General features: G+C 39.2%; 8 protein-coding genes across 9 annotated transcripts; 3 read left to right on the top strand and 5 right to left on the bottom strand.

Annotated features, from left to right (window-relative positions):
* The first annotated feature begins 193 nt into the window (after positions 1–193).
* On the top strand, positions 194–614 carry LOC123257157. The gene has a single exon (XM_044715063.1). It carries the CDS (start codon positions 249–251, stop codon positions 570–572), a length of 324 nt encoding a protein of 107 aa, XP_044570998.1. The 5' UTR covers positions 194–248; the 3' UTR covers positions 573–614.
* Positions 615–838: 224 nt separating this feature from the next.
* LOC123257158 (protein new-glue 1-like) lies at positions 839–1,262 on the top strand. The gene has a single exon (XM_044715064.1). The coding sequence runs from the start codon at positions 933–935 to the stop codon at positions 1,218–1,220; it is 288 nt and encodes a 95-aa protein (XP_044570999.1). The 5' UTR covers positions 839–932; the 3' UTR covers positions 1,221–1,262.
* Positions 1,263–1,952: 690 nt separating this feature from the next.
* Positions 1,953–2,394, top strand: LOC123257159 (protein new-glue 1-like). The gene has a single exon (XM_044715065.1). The coding sequence runs from the start codon at positions 2,060–2,062 to the stop codon at positions 2,345–2,347; it is 288 nt and encodes a 95-aa protein (XP_044571000.1). The 5' UTR covers positions 1,953–2,059; the 3' UTR covers positions 2,348–2,394.
* Positions 2,395–2,497: 103 nt separating this feature from the next.
* Positions 2,498–2,945, bottom strand: LOC116655911 (salivary glue protein Sgs-7). The gene is made up of 2 exons (XM_032454880.2): positions 2,802–2,945; positions 2,498–2,746 (listed from the first exon to the last, which is right to left on the bottom strand). Exons 1-2 carry the CDS (start codon positions 2,827–2,829, stop codon positions 2,553–2,555), a joined length of 222 nt encoding a protein of 73 aa, XP_032310771.1. The 5' UTR covers positions 2,830–2,945; the 3' UTR covers positions 2,498–2,552.
* A 910-nt stretch (positions 2,946–3,855) lies between these two features.
* LOC123257161 (protein new-glue 1-like) lies at positions 3,856–4,290 on the bottom strand. The gene has a single exon (XM_044715067.1). The coding sequence runs from the start codon at positions 4,183–4,185 to the stop codon at positions 3,898–3,900; it is 288 nt and encodes a 95-aa protein (XP_044571002.1). The 5' UTR covers positions 4,186–4,290; the 3' UTR covers positions 3,856–3,897.
* Positions 4,291–4,982: 692 nt separating this feature from the next.
* On the bottom strand, positions 4,983–5,385 carry LOC123257162 (protein new-glue 1-like). Its single transcript, XM_044715068.1, has one exon. It carries the CDS (start codon positions 5,298–5,300, stop codon positions 5,025–5,027), a length of 276 nt encoding a protein of 91 aa, XP_044571003.1. The 5' UTR covers positions 5,301–5,385; the 3' UTR covers positions 4,983–5,024.
* A 233-nt stretch (positions 5,386–5,618) lies between these two features.
* On the bottom strand, positions 5,619–6,432 carry LOC123257160. The gene has a single exon (XM_044715066.1). It carries the CDS (start codon positions 5,983–5,985, stop codon positions 5,662–5,664), a length of 324 nt encoding a protein of 107 aa, XP_044571001.1. The 5' UTR covers positions 5,986–6,432; the 3' UTR covers positions 5,619–5,661.
* A 765-nt stretch (positions 6,433–7,197) lies between these two features.
* Positions 7,198–18,005, bottom strand: LOC6507891 (protein charybde). 2 transcript variants are annotated; one of them, XM_001956500.4, is made up of 4 exons: positions 16,836–18,005; positions 10,939–11,599; positions 10,766–10,876; positions 7,198–10,702 (listed from the first exon to the last, which is right to left on the bottom strand). In XM_001956500.4, the coding sequence occupies exons 1-4, from the start codon at positions 16,900–16,902 to the stop codon at positions 10,624–10,626; spliced, it is 918 nt and encodes a 305-aa protein (XP_001956536.1). In that variant the 5' UTR covers positions 16,903–18,005; the 3' UTR covers positions 7,198–10,623. The 2 variants fall into 2 exon arrangements, with proteins under 2 accessions (XP_001956536.1, XP_014765498.1); XM_014910012.3 differs by lacking the exon at positions 16,836–18,005 and adding an exon at positions 11,678–11,965.
* Between the last annotated feature and the right edge of the window lie 2,469 nt (positions 18,006–20,474).

Below are 20,474 nucleotides of genomic sequence, written 5' to 3' on the forward strand. Positions count from 1 at the left end.
ATATATTTATTAATGGAAATTTACCATTGAGTTTATTTATAGACCATGTGATATATTCAAGCCATGTCGTACTATGCTGACGTCACAGCATAGTTTATGAAAGAAAGGCGAATAATACGGGCTTAGTAAATATTTGATTACACTCCAGCATCACAGAACCAGAACTTACAAGTTCCATTTCAGAGTTTTGGATTCATATAAAAGGGCTAGTCCCACCTCCAGTAGTCAGTTCTTTACTTTCTCCCAAGATGAAGTACATTCTCGTAGTGGCTCTGATGGTCCTGGCTGTCCAGCTGGTAACTGCAACCTCCAGTAACAGCACCTCGTCCAACGCCACCACCACAACCACCACGACCACGGATGCCACCACCACGACCACCACCGACGCCACAACGACCACTGAGAAGACCCACCACCGCAAGAAGCTCTGCTGGAGGGGCAACGACTGGTGCGGCACCTACACTCCAAAGAGGAGGAGGAGGCACAGGAGCCGGAGCAGGAGCAGCAAGTGCACGGATGGCAGGTGCCGCAGGGTGGTTGTCCGGGTGACCCGCAGAAGGCACTCTGGCTAAGGTGCCGGAATATAAGTTTCAAATAAAATATACAAGCACAAATTTCCAGTGTTTTTTTTAGAATTTCAAAAGATCCTGCAAGGTTTCGATAATCTGATATTTGGAACCCCACAAATAGGCTAAGTTCCAACATTTAAATATTTGCCTATTTTATTGATTAGGCCGTTTTAAGGCATTTAGGCAAAACATATTTGTTATATTTACGTTTGATGTCAATATTTGGCTATCAGTCGTCGAAAATGATTCCGAAGCGGAAATGTTTAGTTTTGTATAAAAGGCCCGATTATCGGCCCAGACAATCAGATCATTCGATTGCCTCTTCCCATCAAGTAGAAATACGTAGCCCAAAGATCGTCCGAGATGAAATACCTCTTCGTAGTCGCCTTCCTCGCCTTGGCCATCCAACTAGCCATGGCAGCTTCAACCAGCAGTGCCACCACAACGACAACCACAACAACCACTGACGCAACAACCACGACGACAACCACAGATTCCTCCACAACAACAACCACAGAGTCGTCCTCCACTGGAACGAAGCGCTGCTCCAAGAGCAACAACTGGTGTGGCACCTTCAGGCCCAAGAAGAAGTGCAAGCACCCCAAGAGGTGCCACAAGACCATCGTGAGGGTTACTCACAGGAAGGGTTAAGTCATGACGTTCTGAAATAAAATAAAAACCTTCAAACCGAAATTGAGATATTTGTCGTCACTGTTTAGTATCCTTTAGAAAATAGTTTCTAATGGAGGCAATGCACTTTATTAAAATCATAACAAACTTATGTTTCCCATGTCGTATACGTAATATACGTTAATAAGAATTTAGATTAATTTCAAGAAATTACTTTTAACACAGTTTTCACTGCAAGCTTCAGGCAAGAGAGCTTCCCCTCATAGTCCTTGTCAAATCAACGAAAAAGAGAGAGTAATAATATATCTCTATCTATTACAAACAACTCGTAGAAAAGCTACATTATAAATCCGATCAGGTTCTAAATCCGAGGTTGACAAAAAATGAGTTAAAATTTGCATAAAAAACTTTAACAAATATTTTAAGGCATAGAGGCTTTTTACTATTTTTTAGCTTTATAGCTATTAGTATCATAGTATATTTTTACAATAAGTAGGAATATAAAATTTATTTTCACGTTTAAAGCTGTGTCAATATACTTTCCGTTGAGATCATTTTTTAATTGGCGTTAAGTGGTGCATACTCTGAGGCGCTTACATAAACTTGTTATTCAAATATTTAGTTTCTTGTTTACGTCGGCAAGTATCACGTCTGTATCCACTGAGGAAATCTCTGACATGCTTGCTCTTCAAACAAAACTGAGTTCCTCGGTAGGAACTAAATAGTTCAAGCGGAAGTAGAACAAGTAGAATAAAACCCCCAGTTGATGGCCCAATCTTCACAAAACTCGATCCCTCCTCTCTCGAAGAGTACGAAATCGGTAGCTCCACATTATAGGACATTTTCAAGAAACACTCGACATGAAATACCTCTTCGTAGTCGCCTTCCTCGCCTTGGCCATCCAACTAGCCATGGCAGCTTCAACCAGCAGTGCCACCACAACGACAACCACAACAACCACTGACGCAACAACCACGACGACAACCACAGATTCCTCCACAACCACAACCACAGAGTCGTCCTCCACTGGAACGAAGCGCTGCTCCAAGAGCAACAACTGGTGTGGCACCTTCAGGCCCAAGAAGAAGTGCAAGCACCCCAAGAGGTGCCACAAGACTGTTGTGATTGTCACTCACAAAAAGAACTGATGAAGCATTAGGAATCCTATTAAATAAATCCCAAAATTTAAAACCAATTGAGTTTAGAAATATTTGTTTTTACCTCTTGGCTTTTGGATTTACAACATTGATTCGAGACTGGAAAGCAACAAGTGCTTCAGAAAAACAGAAAGCTTAAAATATCTTTGCATAAGTAACACCTTTATTTTTTATCAGAGTTATCAACAGAGGAGGGTCAATTTTGTATCATCCAATCAGGAATTCCGCAGGCGCACTTCTGTATCTTCTTTTTGAACTCCTTCAACTGGTTGAGCAGATTCGTGCAGAGATACTGCCTAATTTCACAGTGCTCGCAGGGATTTCCTCCGGGTCCACACTCCTTACAGTCGCATCCTGAGGCGACATCCGAGCATGCTACGAGGATGCTTGCTGTGAAATAAAGTCAAATGGATTAGTTGTCAGACTGTGAATCGCGAAGTGGTACCAATTATCAGGACAAGGACGATCTTCATGACTACTGCACAGAAGGCTTATCTTGTTAGGATGGGAGGAGGACACTAACTGATGTCTTCCCTGGGGACTCTGAGGTTTTTATAGAAGGATGGCAGCGGTGCATCTGGGAACAGTTTTGAGCACATTCCAAAAATAAGTTTAGGTGGCAAACCAATTGTTTAAATGCAAATTAACCTTGAACTGAAGAAACACGTACACCTATTTATAGGCTTATTTATTTTGACAGGAACATACATCTTGACTTCATTGTAATAAGTATAATACGTATTGTTTATTTTTTTATTTTTTATTTCATGTTGTTTCTTCCAGATTGGAAATTATTTTAAGAAGGTTGCCGGTTTGATTTTGGAGGCAGATTTAAAAGAAACAGAAGATCTACTAATTTTTTTTACTTAGATCACTGTGAAAAGACCCGACGTTTTCTTGAATATTTTATTAAAGATTGCTGAATTGAGAAATATATTTTGGGAAATCTGCAATATTAAAAAGGTATTTTTAATGCGAGTTTACACGCAGCAGTTGGGGACAACTTCGAATTATATTTACATTGTCTGAAATCGATCGCAAAATAATTTATTTTAAATTTTGTTTGCACAAGTTTTCTTGAAATTTTTCACTGGTCGACTGAACATTTTCGGACCTATATAAGTGTCCTCCAACTGAGTCCAAGTGCGGGAGCGTTGCGTAGGGAGAAGCTCTGCTAGAATCTGATAAACCAAGTTCGCGTCCCCAAAAAGAGGATCAAAGAGTGTGTCTGCCCCTGAGAAAAGTGCTCCTCCCATCATCGATGGTTGACTCTTATAAAAAAAATTTGCATCAAATATATTTTAAGCCTTAATATAAGCATTAATATATTTTTTATATTAAAATATTTTATTATTGTTTTTTTGAAGCACTCAGTTTAGAATTTGAATACAAAATCCGAGCCAAAACGGGAAAACAAATATTTCTAAAACCAATTGGTTTTCAATTTTGGGTTTTATTTCAATGACAAGCACAACAATTCAGAATGCACAACAGCTCAATTTCGGTTTAAAGGTTTTTATTTTATTTCAGAACGTCATGACTTAACCCTTCCTGTGAGTAACCCTCACGATGGTCTTGTGGCACCTCTTGGGGTGCTTGCACTTCTTCTTGGGCCTGAAGGTGCCACACCAGTTGTTGCTCTTGGAGCAGCGCTTCGTTCCAGTGGAGGATGATTCGGTGGTGGTTGTTGAGGAGGAATCTGTGGTTGTCGTCGTCGTCGTTGCGTCAGTGGTTGTTGTGGTTGTCGTTGTGGTGGCACTGCTGGTTGAAGCTGCCATGGTTAGTTGGATGGCCAAGGCGAGGAAGGCGACTACGAAGAGGTATTTCATGTCGAGTGTTTCTTGAAAATGTCGTATAATGTGGAGCTACCGATTTCGTACTCTTCGAGAGAGGAGGGATCGAGTTTTGTGAAGATTGGGCCATCAACTGGGGGTTTTATTCTACTTGTTCTACTTCCGCTTGAACTATTTAGTTCCTACCGAGGAACTCAGTTTTGTTTGAAGAACAAGCATGTCAGAGATTTCCTCAGTGGATACAGACGTGATACTTGCCGACGTAAACAAGAAACTAAATATTTGAATAACAAGTTTATGTAAGCGCCTCAGAGTATGCACCACTTAACGCCAATTAAAAAATGATCTCAACGGAAAGTATATTGACACAGCTTTAAACGTGAAAATAAATTTTATATTCCTACTTATTGTAAAAATATACTATGATACTAATAGCTATAAAGCTAAAAAATAGTAAAAAGCCTCTATGCCTTAAAATATTTGTTAAAGTTTTTTATGCAAATTTTAACTCATTTTTTGTCAACCTCGGATTTAGAACCTGATCGGATTTATAATGTAGCTTTTCTACGAGTTGTTTGTAATAGATAGAGATATATTATTACTCTCTCTTTTTCGTTGATTTGACAAGGACTATGAGGGGAAGCTCTCTTGCCTGAAGCTTGCAGTGAAAACTGTGTTAAAAGTAATTTCTTGAAATTAATCTAAATTCTTATTAACGTATATTACGTATACGACATGGGAAACATAAGTTTGTTATGATTTTAATAAAGTGCATTGCCTCCATTAGAAACTATTTTCTAAAGGATACTAAACAGTGACGACAAATATCTCAATTTCGGTTTGAAGGTTTTTATTTTATTTCAGAACGTCATGACTTAACCCTTCCTGTGGGTAACCCTAACGATGGTCTTGTGGCACCTCTTGGGGTGCTTGCACTTCTTCTTGGGCCTGAAGGTGCCACACCAGTTGTTGCTCTTGGAGCAGCGCTTCGTTCCAGTGGAGGACGACTCTGTGGTTGTTGTTGTGGAGGAATCTGTGGTTGTCGTCGTGGTTGTTGCGGCAGTGGTTGTTGTGGTTGTCGTTGTGGTGGCACTGCTGGTTGAAGCTGCCATGGCCAAGGCGAGGAAGGCGACTACGAAGAGGTATTTCATCTCGGACGATCTTTGGGCTACGTATTTCTACTTGATGGGAAGAGGCAATCGAATGATCTGATTGTCTGGGCCGATAATCGGGCCTTTTATACAAAACTAAACATTTCCGCTTCGGAATCAATTTCCACGACTGATAGCCAAATATTGACATCAAACGTAAATATAACAAATATGTTCGGCCTAAATGCCTTAAAAACAGCCTAAACAATTATATAGGCAAATATTTAAATGTTGGAACTAAGCCTATTTGTAGGGTTCCAAATATCAGATTATCGAAACCTTGCAGGATCTTTTGAAATTCTAAAAAGAACACTGGAATTTTGTGCTTGTATGTTTTATTTGAAACTTATATTCCGGTACCTTAGCCAGAGTGCCTTCTGCGGGTCACCCGGACAACCACCCTGCGGCACCTGCCATCCGTGCACTTGCTGCTCCTGCTCCGGCTCCTGTGCCTCCTCCTCCTCTTTGGAGTGTAGGTGCCGCACCAGTCGTTGCCCCTCCAGCAGAGCTTCTTGCGGTGGTGGGTCTTCTCAGTGGTCGTTGTGGCGTCGGTGGTGGTCGTGGTGGTGGCATCCGTGGTCGTGGTGGTTGTGGTGGTGGCGTTGGACGAGGTGCTGTTACTGGAGGTTGCAGTTACCAGCTGGACAGCCAGGACCATCAGACCCACTACGAGAATGTACTTCATTTTGGGAGAAAGTTAAGAACTGACTACTGGAGGTGGGACTAGCCCTTTTATATGAATCCAAAACTCTGAAAACTTGTAAGTTCTGTTTCTGTGATGCTGGAGTGTAATCAAATATTTACTAAGCCCGTATTATTCGCCTTTCTTTCATAAACTATGCTGTGACGACAGCATAGTACGACATGGCTTGAATATATCACATGGTCTATAAATAAACTCAATGGTAAATTTCCATTAATAAATAGACAATTTAAGAAACATTTTGTCTTATTTTGTCTACGTGAATGGTTGGATCTTTTTGATTGTTACCATTTAAACCACTGGCCAGAGAAGGGTGCTCGCCAGGCGATCGCCGACTGGGATATTCCATTTTCAACTCATCCCGATTCTATTTCCCCAAAATTTACCATTTTTTAAGTCCCACTCCATAAATAAAAGCTATAATTTTCACATTTAAAAATTTTTGTTTTTTTATTTATTTTTTTTGATTGTTTTTTTGGGTTTTTTTAATCAACTTTTACACAGAGAAAAAAATTAAATTGCAATTTTTGCATTTGTTTGTTTAATTTGATTAATTAAAATTTGTTAAATTGCTAGAATTTGTTAAGCGCTACTAAAATTTAAATTTGTTTTCATTTATAATTTGTTTTCATCATTACACTCATAATCATATAGGTAATATATGGTATACATATACATAATATATTATTTCATCGCTCATTTATTTGTTTCAGCTCTCTGGCTTGAGATGCGACATAATTTTTAAAGACCTATTGCCACATACATATATAATTTGTTGGAATTTTTTTTGTAAAGAGATTACTTTGTCACATAACTATATGGTGTACAACATAGATTTGCATCAACGGCCGTCTCAGCATTCTCGAGAACGAGAATAGTTTCTCAATTTCTCAGATATAATAAAGAAGCTTGGATGTGAGTGGAAAATAAATCGGATCGGGACGCAATTTATTTACGGATCGAGAGTAGCCGCCAATGAAACCAGATAGATCTTTAACCGAAACTCAAACTACCAGTGATAACTTAAAACTTGCTCATATTGCATATGGTGGGATAATCGTTTGAATAAAACGTTCCTATCGAATATCGAAGATGCCAGTGGAATGCAGTTTGAATTAAAATTTTATCTTTTGTTTAATGTTTAATGTTTTTATGCATTGTTTTGTTTTTTGTTAGTTTAGGTGTTTTTTTTGTCTACTGTTTTGAAGGTTTTGATCTCTAATGTTAGACTGATCGAGATAGATTATAGATAGTTGAGGCGTTCGTTTAATTGATTTGTAATTTGATTCTTGAATGCATTAATTGGTTCCCTTAAACAACACACACACATACATTGAAAATATACATTAGTACTGCAGTAGTAGTAGTAGTAATCGTATTATTTGCCTTAGTCGGTAACTCTGTAGTCTGTAATAGAATGTGTAAAAATTCTACAATATATATATATATATATATATATAGATATAGCCATACATCTATTTTACATTCATATATAGAACTTTTTTGCATACCCTCGCATAAATACATATTTATATTCGCTTTGCTTATGCGTTTTGTTTTTGTTTTTTGTTTTTTGTTTTTTTGGTTTATCATTATTGTTTACAAAATACTTTGAGGAGCACTGGACGTGTCTAAGATTCATTCCATTCTTTGTTCTTCTACACCGTTTTACACTTATCCATGGAGAACGAAACGAAAAAATATCTCCCAAAATCCGGAGATCGAGACACTACTTCAAAATACAATATTTAATTTGCGAAAAAAGAAGCTCAAATGGAAAAAACAACATCAAAAGCATTGCGAATTCTACAATCTTACAAAGCCTGGCAGAAGAATTCTCAAAGAAAGGACAAACATAGTTGGCAAATAATAGTGGAAGTTCTACAAATCAAAACTTTCTACATATACTGTGGCCATAAAAAATGTAATTATTCGAAACAAAACATAATGATTGCCATAGATGGTGTAATTTTTTATTTTTTAAGATTAGTTTTTATTAAATAGATCACATTCATGGTTCTATTTCTTCGCTTGCTTTAATTATGTTCACATTTAATTCGTTAATACAGTATATATAGAATTTTATTTTCTTTTTTTTTTTTATCAATTATTGCTGCTACGGTGGCCCTATTTACATATACTCTATATATCTTTATATATATGCGCATATGCTGATGTGTGTGTGTGTGTGTGTTTTGTGTTTTAATGATCGAATGAAGTTGAAATCGATATTCGTCGATATATTTGAGTCTCAGATGGCTCAGATTTGTTATTTTGTTTTAGAGTGCTCTTGGCATTTTAAACCTGGGTTAACCTAAATAAGTATAAAGCAAGTTTTTAAATACCTAGTTTGTATTTTTATTTGTATTTGTATTTGTATTTTCCGTGAAAAATGTACTTCCGCTTTAAACCTTTATCATATAATGAGTTTTGCTTCTTATAATTCTTTTGCATAATTCGAGATCTTTGTGGGATTGATTATTGTGGAAAAAAATTATTTAGTTTTAAGATTAAATTAAATTATTGCAAATGTTTTTTGTATTTCTTGGTTTTTATAAATAAATTCATTTTTGCTTTTGCGTGTTTTGCGTTATGCTCGAGTATAAACTACTATTATAACCTGTCGAATACTTGGGATCTGGTTATTATTTTTTATTTATGATTCTTTAGATTTTTGTGGCGTGTGTGTGAGAGCTTTACGATGCCTGTCAGATACAACAAACTTGATGGATTCTTCATTTAATTTTACATTTTCACTTCTTCGTTTTTAATCTACGCTAAAAATTATTTTAAAATTTATTAACACAGATGACTTTATATTTTCCGAAAGTTTTCCACCTCTGCCTCTTGGCAATAGTTACCCATTTTTTTTTCATCAATTTTTTTCGCTCTTTTTTCTTTATAAATAATTTTACTGCTTATATAATTTGTTAATCAAAACAATTTGTTTGCCAACTAACTAGCCAAAAGGTATCCATCCATACACGTTTTTTTTTTGTATAAGTTATAATATTAACTGCCTCATATCGATAATTATCGATTCTTTCCTATCAATTTGTTGTCTGTCATATCGTGTTATTTTTTTCATATTTTTTTTGTTGTTAACTAAACTACAGATAAACACACAGCTACGCACATTTAATGAATTTTTCTGCTGAATTTCTCAGATCGATTTGTTTCTCTGGTTTTTGTTGATTTCTGTTTTTGTTTTTGCCTTTGCTTTAATAATAAAATCTTAGATTAGAAACATCAAATATTAGAAATATTTTTCATATATATCTATATTATATTGTATAATCAGCCACTTGGCTACACTTTCTTAGCAAAGTTTGGAACTCTGCACAAAAAACGAAAAATAATTATAATCAATTAAAATAATAATACAGAGCTTAATCATAAATTGGTGGAAATAATTTTTTGAGAATTACTTGAATCTATCAATTAGCAATTATCATGATCTTATAAATTTTGTTGTATTGTTGTTGTATTGTTTTGTAATAACTGGGTTTTGAATTTAATATTTTTTTTTAAATACTTTCCACACTATTTCGGTAATTGAATTTCTATGTGTGTGTGTTTTGTGAGTGGTATCGTGAGAGTGTGAGTGTTTATGCATTTATCAATATTTATAATTATTATATAATATCACATCAACTTTGTTTTTATATTTGTTATTATTAACTTTCCTCTTTCTGCTTTTGCTGCCGTTGATCGTCCCGATTCTTATTGTTTTCCTCTCATATATATATAAATTTCTTGATTTCCTTTCATCCTTTTTGTTTGTGTGTGTGTGTTTTTTTTCAATACAGAATATATATATAGATGTATGTATGCATGCATTTAGAAGTAATAGCCTAATTCGGATCGTGACAAAAAAAATAATTGCATTATATATTATGTATCTCACACAATATATGTACAATCTACTATAGCTTCTCCTGACTCGGATGATGATTCATGATGATGGCGTATACATACATCCATACATACATATGCGGTTAATACTCGAACTCGACTCTCTCGACTCGTCCGGAGGTTTTTTTGCCTTTTAATATTCAATTTAAAACGGATCACCGACAACAACCATTCACTGAGTGAAGTCCTCCTCCTTAACGTTTTACAATATTTTGAATATTTCTTATGGTTTTTTCTCTGTGTGTATTTGTTTGTGTGTGTGTGTGTATTCTCCTCCTCACTCTCTTTGCTTCTCTTTCAAATACTTTCTTTTTTTGCAATTTTTTAAGTTTTTGTTTCGTTTTTCAAAAAGTACCTTTTTTTTTAAGCCAAAAAGTCAGTCCAATAAGAGTTTTGAGTTGCCTGCAACTGCAGTTGATTTGTTTTAGTTTTTTTTTTTTTGGTTTTTTTTCCATTTTTTTCTTTTAGAGCGTAGGTTCCAAAATAATTGTTTTCGCTGTTTTAGAGCTTTTGAGTTGATTTGTAGTTTGCAGGAGTAAGTTGATAGTTGTGGTCCAAAAGTTTGCCTCTCTATGGTTTCTAACAATATCTTCGCGCTGCTCCAAGATCGAAGATCGTATCGTAGGCTGTTCTACAAATTTCTGTTTTTACTGTTTCTGTTTGTTGTTCGGAGGGATTGAGTTTTAAGCAGCCCCTCGAAGCGACCTACTCGGATGAGTAGAGCTTGTTCTTGGTCAGCGTAAAGTCGGGACTGATGTTGATGGTGTTGCTACGGGTGAGGTTTCTGAAATCGATAGCTTCATTAGCATCATTACCCAACAAAAACACCAAAATAATCATCACTTACTTGATGAACTGCGGCAGCAGGGAGGTCCAACCGCTCTTGTCCTGCCTCAAGGTCAGATACAGCTCGAATATCGACACAGTGTCCGGGTCCACCTTGAACGATGCAATGCGCCTGCCACGATACAGGATGACGTTAGTGTCCGAATTGGTAAATAAATAAACCATTTCCCTCACCTGACATTGTTCGGCTCGCTCTCGAACTCAATGAAGAGGGTGCAGGCCCGCTCCCCACACGGCTCCCGCTCCGACATTCGAATTATTTCGGCAGCAATGCGCTGCGTGAGGTCATTGGGCAGGGTGACCTCCGTGCAGGCGAGGTGGCGCCTCTTGGCGTCCCGCAGCTGGGCCTGTAGCTGCTGCGACAGTTCCCGCACCGCGCTGGCGCTCACATCGTCCAGGTTGTCGGAGGCACCGAACCGAGCTCCGGCCGTTGACTGCAGCGGCGAGGCGGGCAGGGGGTGGTACTGCTGCTGCTGCTGCTGCTGGTTGGTGCTGGCCAGCACATTGGTCATGTAGGCGTGGTGGTAGGCAGCGGCACTGCCCCCGCTAATCGGTGCCTCGAAGCTGGCGGCCGCCACAGCCGACGTGGCCTGCTTGGGCGATGGTACTACTGCAGCCCCCCCGCCGACGCCGCCTCCTCCTCCTCCTCCCACGGCAGTGTGGGGGGTGGGAAGGGGACGGGTGTTGAGCGCCTGATGCTGTCGCATGTGCAGCACTGAGGCCGGATGCCCGTCAACCACATCCACGTCCAGAACCTCGCCGGCAGCCGAATTCCCGGCCACGGTCAGCTCTTCCTCCTCCTCCTCCTCCAGGGGAGCTGCTGCAGTTTGCCAGTCTAAAAAAAAGAAATAAATTTTAAGATTAATTAGATAATTAATACATATATTAAATTAATATTTTTTATAATTTATACCTGACTAATATAATTAAGCCTCAAAAATTAGAATATCATATACTTGTGACAGTTCTGCATAAATTACATCCGTTGTTTTTACAGCAAAACCCCAATTATGACGAAGTCTGGCCGGTGAAAGTTCGAGTTAGAGGAGCTTAACTGTAGTTGGCTGTCTCATCGACCGGCAAAGAGTGCCAGCCATGTGGGAATGGAAATGGAAACGAAAAAAATCAGCTGATGTCCGACAAATGGCATCCACTCGCCATCCACTTTCGCGTTCAACTGTAGGGGGGATACCGGGAAGAGTGCTGTGCGCAGACTCCACTTCCAGCATGGACTGAAGGGGGGCGCAATGGGGCGAGGGAAATCACCTGGCAACAACAGCTGGAAAATCAGCCGTTTCCCGTTTCCAGCTGACGCTCTCTCTCACTCTCTCTCTCTCTTTTGTCCCCAACGTATCTGGGCTCCCCTCTTCTCAGGCTCTCTTCCCAGTCAACACTCGGCTGTCCCCTCCTTTCTTGTGTCTTCGCCCTGCCCCCTCGCACTTTGGCTTTATTTCTTTTGCTGTTACTTTATTACCCGACCAACCGACCGACAGACCGACCGAGCAGACGATAAAAACCAGAGCTCAACTGAACGCGACTCCACTGAGCTGGGAATTAACAATGCTGGGGCTACAGTGGAGCATGGAATATTAAATGCAAGATTTTAGCCAAGCCAAGTGTCTGGACTAATTTGTTTTATGTTTAATACATTTCTTAAGTTTTTCAATTAATTTATAAGGATTTTAAGGATAAATATTAGTCTTCTATCTATCTCTTCTACCGTAAATGAAGAGCCTTTATGTTTAAATAAATTCAAAAATAAATTCATACTCTGCGCGAGTGTGTGTGTGTGGAAGTGCAGCGAGTACAAATTAACTACTTGGCTTGTCTCGACAGCGTCTTGTAATTAGCGCGGAAACTCTTTAAAGAGCCTCCCACTTCCTCCCCTCGCTCTTCGCGCTCTTCAGTGCTTCTTCGGTGGTTCTCCACCGCACACAGCTCTACTATATAATCATTGCAACGTTGCTGAATGGACAATTTGCTCTCGTTAGCTTTGCATGAGTCTCTTTCTTCCTTCTCCACCCCCTCCTCACTCCCCCACACTCTGCTGCATCTCACTCGCTCTTGGTGTCCACCTTGTCCGACCCGTCCCCACCTTACGGGACTGTCTCTTTCTAGCTCCTTGGCACGCACACCAGACCAGACCAGAGCCGAGCACACCCGCGTAATTAAGAAATTAACGGCACATGTTTGCGGCTCTGCATGTGTCCACATGTGTGAGATTCTCTCCCTTACCCCACCCAGGCCCCACCTCCAGGGGCGTCTCTGTATATATATATTCAGTTATGGGGGATTTAGGCACTCGAGGTCTATCTTCGGAGTACACGAATGTAGAAAAACATTGTAAAGGGGAAGTTTTAACCACAAAACCACCACCCAGACCCCCAGTGTACGCCACTGCTTGGGGCCTCTGCCCGTCTCTGTCCCTCCTTCCTTGGCGTGTATCGCGCTGTGTGTGTTATTGGATTTTGTCAAGTGCCGTTGTCTCCACAAAAGGGTTTGTGCAAAGTCAAAAAAGCGAAAGCCAAAAAGAACCAAAAAAAAAAACATACAACAACCACACACTTAATTATAAAGCACACAAGCCGGTGTGTACTTGTGCTTGGATGTGTGTGTGTAAGGGGAACAAATTAATAGATGTAGAGCTTTATCCATAAAGGAATAAAATATCCTCTCTCCAAATTTCCCTTTCTACCATAGATAGAAGTAGTTACCGGAAACCAACACTGCGTATGAGTGATGTGTATTTCGACTCCGTTTTGCGAAACTTGGTATGTATGTATGTGTGTATGTTTATTCACTCACACCTTTTAAATTTTACATTATCATATTTTATTCTTTTCAATTTCAAGCGAAAGGATTCTAAGTTATGCCTCAATGGCCGCCGTCGTGCGTATGAGTGTGTGTGTGTGTGCATATTTGGCTTTGGTGGCGAGATGGATAGATTGATGAACATGATGCCCTCTCCCACTCACACCCCCTCCGAGCCACACCGCAGCAATCGTGGAGCATTTGCGGCTGTGTATTTTGTGCATTCGGAATCAGCAAGAACGACAACACAACAGTGAACACAAGAATGTATAACAATACCTGGATGGGTCGGTCGGTCGGTTGGGGGGTCAGGGGGTGGGACAGCAACACAGAAGCAGCATCATCAACCCATCCAAGTTAACGGTACACCGCAAACATGGCTCTGGCTGTGTTCTGTTTTGTTGAACGAGCGACAGGGACAGGGAGCAGGAATGGGGGGATGGGAGTGGTATGGGAGTGGTATGGGAGATGGGGGATCTGTAGTGGGAGAGCAGGATAGGTGAGTTTCAGGGCTTATTACTTTGCTCTCATAATGCGTGGAGTAGAGTGGCTTGGCCTTGAGAATCAATTTGAGAGCAATCAGATACAGTGGATATCACTTGAGTGAGAAAAATGAAAAATATTAAATTTGCTATATGAGTTTTAATTTTTTTAAACATAAATAATAAACATATTTCTCAGAAATTGTATTTTTTAGGCCAATTTCCACTGTAGAACCTATTGTTTCTATTTTTAGTTGCTAGTTTAATTAAACACGTAAAGTGTAGGCATAGATTGGCATCTACATGTCTGTGTTTCTCACATCTTCCATACAATCTCACTAATCGAGTTAAATTGGCTGTAAGACAGCCCATGAACCGTACTTTGTATTTATTTCAGTATTTATTTCTGAATGATTGTTGATACATGTACATATGTTAGTTTTTTTTTGAATCAATAAGCAGTTGATAAATTATTCATTACGACCAATTTTGGAAGTCATTCGCATTTGGCCCCCTAATGGAAATCTTTGGCAACCACTGCGAATCTAAATTCCACAAATACACAGACACACTGGCGCTGTATCTGTATCTGTATCTGTATCTGTATCGGGGGTTGATAAATATTAAATCAACTTCTTGATAACCCTTTTTCGAAAATCCCTCCCAAAAACGAGAGAGAGAGAGAGAGCAATGGGGACATGGGCATAACTAATGTTTATTCAAAGAAATTAAGTAATTAATTAAACAGCATTATTGCCACCGGACACAAAATCCTTTTAAAAGGAATTTCCAACGCATGTCTGTACAGTTATTTGCATAAAAGGATCACATGGAAAATTATGAAAAGGACTCGGAAAAGTCCCTCTATTTTTGGGCCTACCCCTATTAATCTGCCTATGACTGTTTGTATTCTAAATGGATGAAAAAGAATGACCATATTTGTGGGTGTTGGTGAGGCTGCTGCTGGCTGGCTGGCTCGTATGTCCTTCGAAAATAAAATTGCATGCGCTCAGTCAGTCATGAAATTAAATTGACTGCAAATACATACGATGGGAGGCGTGGGAGGAGGGTGGCCGGCAGAGCTTCGAGCGGCAGAGCTTGTTGCAAGCCAACAAGGTGTGCATAAAGGCGATGCGGGCCACTCGGCTATTTTCAGGCCAATTCTAGCCATTTCAGATAATCAAAGTCATTGATTTGAAAAATAGGCAATCATAATTTTAACAATAAAGTTGAAACAAAAAGCACTAAATTATACAACTAAAAAGATAGTTCTAGAAGTACTATTATTATTTATATTTATAAAAACCCTTCTCCAACTACCTCTTAATAAATAACCTAATAGACATCTCTTTTAACCCACTTCTATTAGGATTTTCTTTTTTGGTTTCATATTTTCCTGCCAGATTTTGCAACACTGTTGGAGTTGCATGTATGGAGCCTGCCACACAGCCGCTTGTTGTGTTCGCCTCCGGGTGATTTTACATATTTTCTTATTTTTTTTGTTGGTTTACGTGCCGGGCTATATGACTCTATATGCATATGCCCCTTCCTCAGGACTACCCAGACGTACCCAGTCCACTGTCTAATTTGCCCTCAACTCGACTCGACTCGAGTCTTTCTTGGTGCCGGCGTGGTGCAAAGTTTAAAGTGACAGGATTAACAGGATGTTGCATAATCCGGCAGTCAGACACATGAACAGGATATGCTCGCCTGGCTTCGGACAGGAACTGAGTGCAAAATGCAAAATGCATAATGCAAATTTTAAATTTTTCAACCCCTTTCTTTAAAAACAAGGCACTTGAGGATATTACTTGAAACTATTTCTTCAAAATTTATATTTTTTGTATGTCACTTGAATACTTTTTATAAGAAAAACATAAAACTATCTTTCATCTACTAGCTGTTTATTTTTTTCTTATTGGATATCCACACATCACTCTTTGAAAATAAATAAATTTTGAAGTTTATTGTTCCGCAGACATTGAAAATCAAAAAAAAAAATCAAAATGAAAAGCACTCGAAAAAACCGAAGTATTTATTAAAAAAATTTTCCATTGCCAAGAAAAATATTTGAATAAATGAATTTTATAATCTCTGGAAAATTTGCTGAAGACATCAAATGAAATGTTCCTGTACGCTATAAAATTAATTGAATCAAAAAAAAACGAAAATAATAATGGCCCATAAACATGAAAAATAAAAATGTTCGTGGCACATTAAAAATACCCGAAATGTGTGCCTTAATTGAGAATTCTTTAAAGAAGCGACCCGAGTGGATTTTTGTAAGTAAGTTCACAAGGTGAACGGCGACCTTAAAATTGGTTTTGAATACACGGCGGGGCCGGCCCGGACCGCGGCATTAAATTTAATCAAGCATAATCGAAATTAACGTTTCGAGTTTAGTTTTGTTTTGGCTTCGAGCAGAGGAATTACAAAAATTTTAATACTTATGTGTTTGGTAGTTTACGCACGTAATAAATTGGATTTTTCTTTTTTGCATTTTAATTTTTGTAAGCTAATAATCCTAAAAAAACACAAAATAATCTTGTTTTTGGCACAAATTGTGTCTAATTTTTAAAAACTTGAATTTTTCTAAAATCTCGGAACTTTGGAAGGGAGTTGCTCTAAAAACTACTATTTTCTTTCAAATAATTATGATTTTAAGAACTTTTCACTTCACTTACTAATTCAAAAAACTATAATTTTTATGAGAATTTTTCACACACACTCCGGATTTATTTTTAATATTAAATAAAAATGCAATTTCTTAGTACTCACCTTTAATTTTATTAACACCGAATTTTCCCTGAATATGATTTTGTACTGAGAGCACTTCCATCTTCATAGAGTCGCCGTTCTGATTCGTATTCGTATTCTTCCTGGTATCCTGGGAGTCCTGGGGCTTCGAATTAAAGTTTGTGGCTGCCGCTGCCTAGACGGTCCGTCCAAGTCCTGATTCCTGATTCCTGATGTTGATTTTAACGTCGCGTGTTTTTTTTTGTGTGGATTGTTTTGGGAGGGGGTGAACACACGTACAAATATATAATAAATATAGATGCGTGTGTGTGGTTATTTGTACGTATTAGAAATGCACTTTAATCACAAGAATTTGATTTTATTTCGCGTGTTGTTAAGTTGTGTTGTGTTTGTGGAGAGTTCGATTATTCAGCGACAGCGTTTAACAAACAATTGGAAAAGTATCAACAACTAAATTTGTTATTCTAGTTAAACATTTTTCAATTCAATACATTCTAAAAAATTCAACAGAAATCACCGCCCCGTCCAGCTCTCTCTCTTTTTCTCTCTCCGGATCTATAGATTTCCCTTTTTCCTTTTCTTTCCGCTTTTTATTTTTTCCTCTGTCTGGGTTTTCTTATTTAATTAAGCACAGCACATGGTTTTTGATTTCTTTTATTTGTTGGACAGAGTTATAGTTCTTCCTTGCGTTTCCTTTCTACATATGGCGAGTTTCAAGTGCTAAGATGGCTGCGTAGTTCTGTGTCGATTTCGGTTTCGGTTTCTGTTTCCGTCTCGGTCGCTGTCCGTTTCCGTTTTGGTCCGATGTGCTCCTCTGCCAGCGTCGACGTCGACTGAATTAGCGGTGCGGGTGTGCTTGCCGCTGTAGCCTATTTCTCTGCTTCTGCTTCTATCTCTGCCTTTAATTCTCTCTTTCGACTCAACGCTCGCTCAGCTGGAGCTCATGTGCGTGTGTGTGTGTATTTGTATGGGTGAGAACAGCACTGTGAGAGAGCTTGGGAATTTGCTGCTGCGGCTACAACTGCTGCTGCTGCTGCTGCTACTGCTGACTGGCTGGCTGGCAACGACGACTGCAACTTCAATAACGGGAACTAAGAATTGAGAGCTGAGCTGAGCTGAGCGGAGCAGTTTTCCGAGCAGTTTTTCCAAAAAGCTACTATCCGGCCGGCTATGTGTGCACCTCCTTTTATACCAATTTTCCGGGCCGGCTGCGCTGCCGGCGTCGCAGCTTTTCCCTTGGCCGTGAACCGCAGTCACACCACTGCGCCGGCGTTGCCTCTTCTCTCTCACTCTCGCTCTTGCTCTGGGGCCAGCTGCTGCCGGTAAACATGTGTTGCCATCAGCTGTTGTTGGTTTCTTTCGCTCCCACTCAGACTCTCTTGAGTGGTTTTTTCTAAAGAGCATAAGAGAAAATTGTCGATATGCAAATTTCACTCAAATTCTGCGTTGACACAAACTCTCTTTGAGCTTATTTGTAGAACATCTGAGCTGGCTAATTCTACTCCACTCAACTTCAACTCCAACTTCACATCTGGAAATAAAACTCAAAAAAAATTTAAGAATTTCACAAGTTTTTGTAAGAATTTTGCAATTTTATTTAATTTTAAAACTGTGCTCTTAGTTTTCTTTATTAACGATTAAAAATAGTTTTTAGATTCCATCTTTGAAGGTAATTTTCATTCAACTATCTTTCTATCTAAAGTTTTCCGAAAGTCATTCCAACTTGGAACTTTTCAACAGTTTTGGTTTAATTTTCCAACAGACGGTTTCCCCCACTTTTTGGCCGGATAACACGACCCATTGTACCGCCTCTCGATCCGATGGCCTGATGGGCGGCGGCTAGCAAGGAAAATCAAGGAAAAGCAAGAAAATGGATGAAAATGCTTTGCAGACACAGGGCCTGTCACTGTTTTAACAATTCATCTTAATAGAAATAAAAAATGGCGCCGCTGGCGTTGGACAGTCCAGCTTACTACCCCCTACCTCCCCGTTCCTGATCCCTGTCAGCCACCCACCCACTCCACCGCCCACTTGCCACCTCACTCTCCCTTCCGCTATTTGTCACTGGCTCGTTGTGGGTGCTCTACTCTGCTCTGCTATGGTCTAGTCTGGTATGGTTTCCACTCTCCATTGGATCAGCTCTAGGGAAAGCATCCGCATTTCTGGCTGTCCCCCGTCTGGCTGTTTTTGTGTGGCGATGGGGATTTACACATGTCAGTTAATGCTGAAAAAATGTTTACACAACACAATTGCCCGGCTGAGGGCGGCCCGAAACCCAGCATGGGGCTACTGCAGAGGAAGACAACGACAAAAAGACACACAAACAAAAAAAAAAACAGAATTCTAAAAACGAAACAAAAATGAATCGAAAACACTTTTATATGCATATAGTCTGGGAATATAGAAATCTGACCATTCAGATCTGGCCATATAGAAAAAAATAGATCGAAAAAAGTGTTAAAATTCCAGCTAAAAAACCTATCACAAAAAACTCTATTTTTTCAAGTCCATTAAATCCCAAATACAAATAATAATAATAATTTAAAAAATACATAAATCATGGTATTAAATATCTAATATTTAAAATCACTATTTTTTTTTTACACTGCATGCCAAAAATTTTTAAAGGCCAGCTTCCCCTCACGGAGCTATGTCCCCATTTATTTTTTTTTTTTTTAGCCACGTTGCAGCTCTGTCGAACAGGATAAAAGTCAGTAGCATACAATTAATCAAATGCATGATTTATGTGAGTGAGTTCCACACGAGTTTAACCTAAATACGTCCCGTCGGGAATCATCCGAATAAGATGTTCGGGGGTGGCCCTTGCCAAGCTCACAATTTTTGAAACTCCCCGGAGCGGGAACTTGAACAAAAAAATCCTCAAACCCCCCCTCGAAACAGCTTAATAGACTCTACACCACATTGTCCGTTGAAGGCCCTCACATGTTCATTTTTTCCATTTTATTTTTTTTTTTTGCCAGCAAATTTGTGTTAAAATTTGAAGTTTACAATACTTGTCAGTCACGATTATCAGAGCAAGATTATCAGGGATAAGAATTATGGCTATTAAAAGAGCTGTTCACCTTCATAAAATATCCTGGTTTCCCCCTAAAAAGCGTTTCCATTTTCAGTTTTTACTTAAACCATACAATAAATAAAAACTTACATTTCAAACCATAATAATATAGAGTCCCCGGTATCCACTTAACTTCGATGTTTGCGATTCGAAACTCCTTTCGGTCCGCAGTGTGGAAAAATAAGAAAACCTTCACGTTTTCACATTTAACTGGCCTTCAGACACACAAATGCACTTCGCAGAACAAATGCGGATTGCGGATGGAGGATTGCGGATTCTGGATACCGGATGGGAGTATAGATGGGTTGGCATGGTAGTGGGGTGACCGTAAGAAAACACTGCTAAAAGCCAGGAGGGAAAGGCTTCTGGGGCACTTAGGCTGGCGGCAATCCTTTCTTCACAGGATCAAAATTCCCCCAATTCCGAATTCCGAATGGTGCTGTTGCAGCTTCGCTTCGGGATTCCAAATAGGATACAAATGAACGCCCTTTTTCTGGCGGCAAAGCCCAGAATGCCCAGAAACGCCATCGTCGAATGGACCACTTAGTGCGCCTTTTGTGGCGGGCAGTCGGGCGGCCGGGCGG

This window comes from Drosophila ananassae, chromosome 2R, assembly GCF_017639315.1.
Source record: "Drosophila ananassae strain 14024-0371.13 chromosome 2R, ASM1763931v2, whole genome shotgun sequence".
NCBI classification, from domain to species: domain Eukaryota; kingdom Metazoa; phylum Arthropoda; class Insecta; order Diptera; family Drosophilidae; genus Drosophila; species Drosophila ananassae.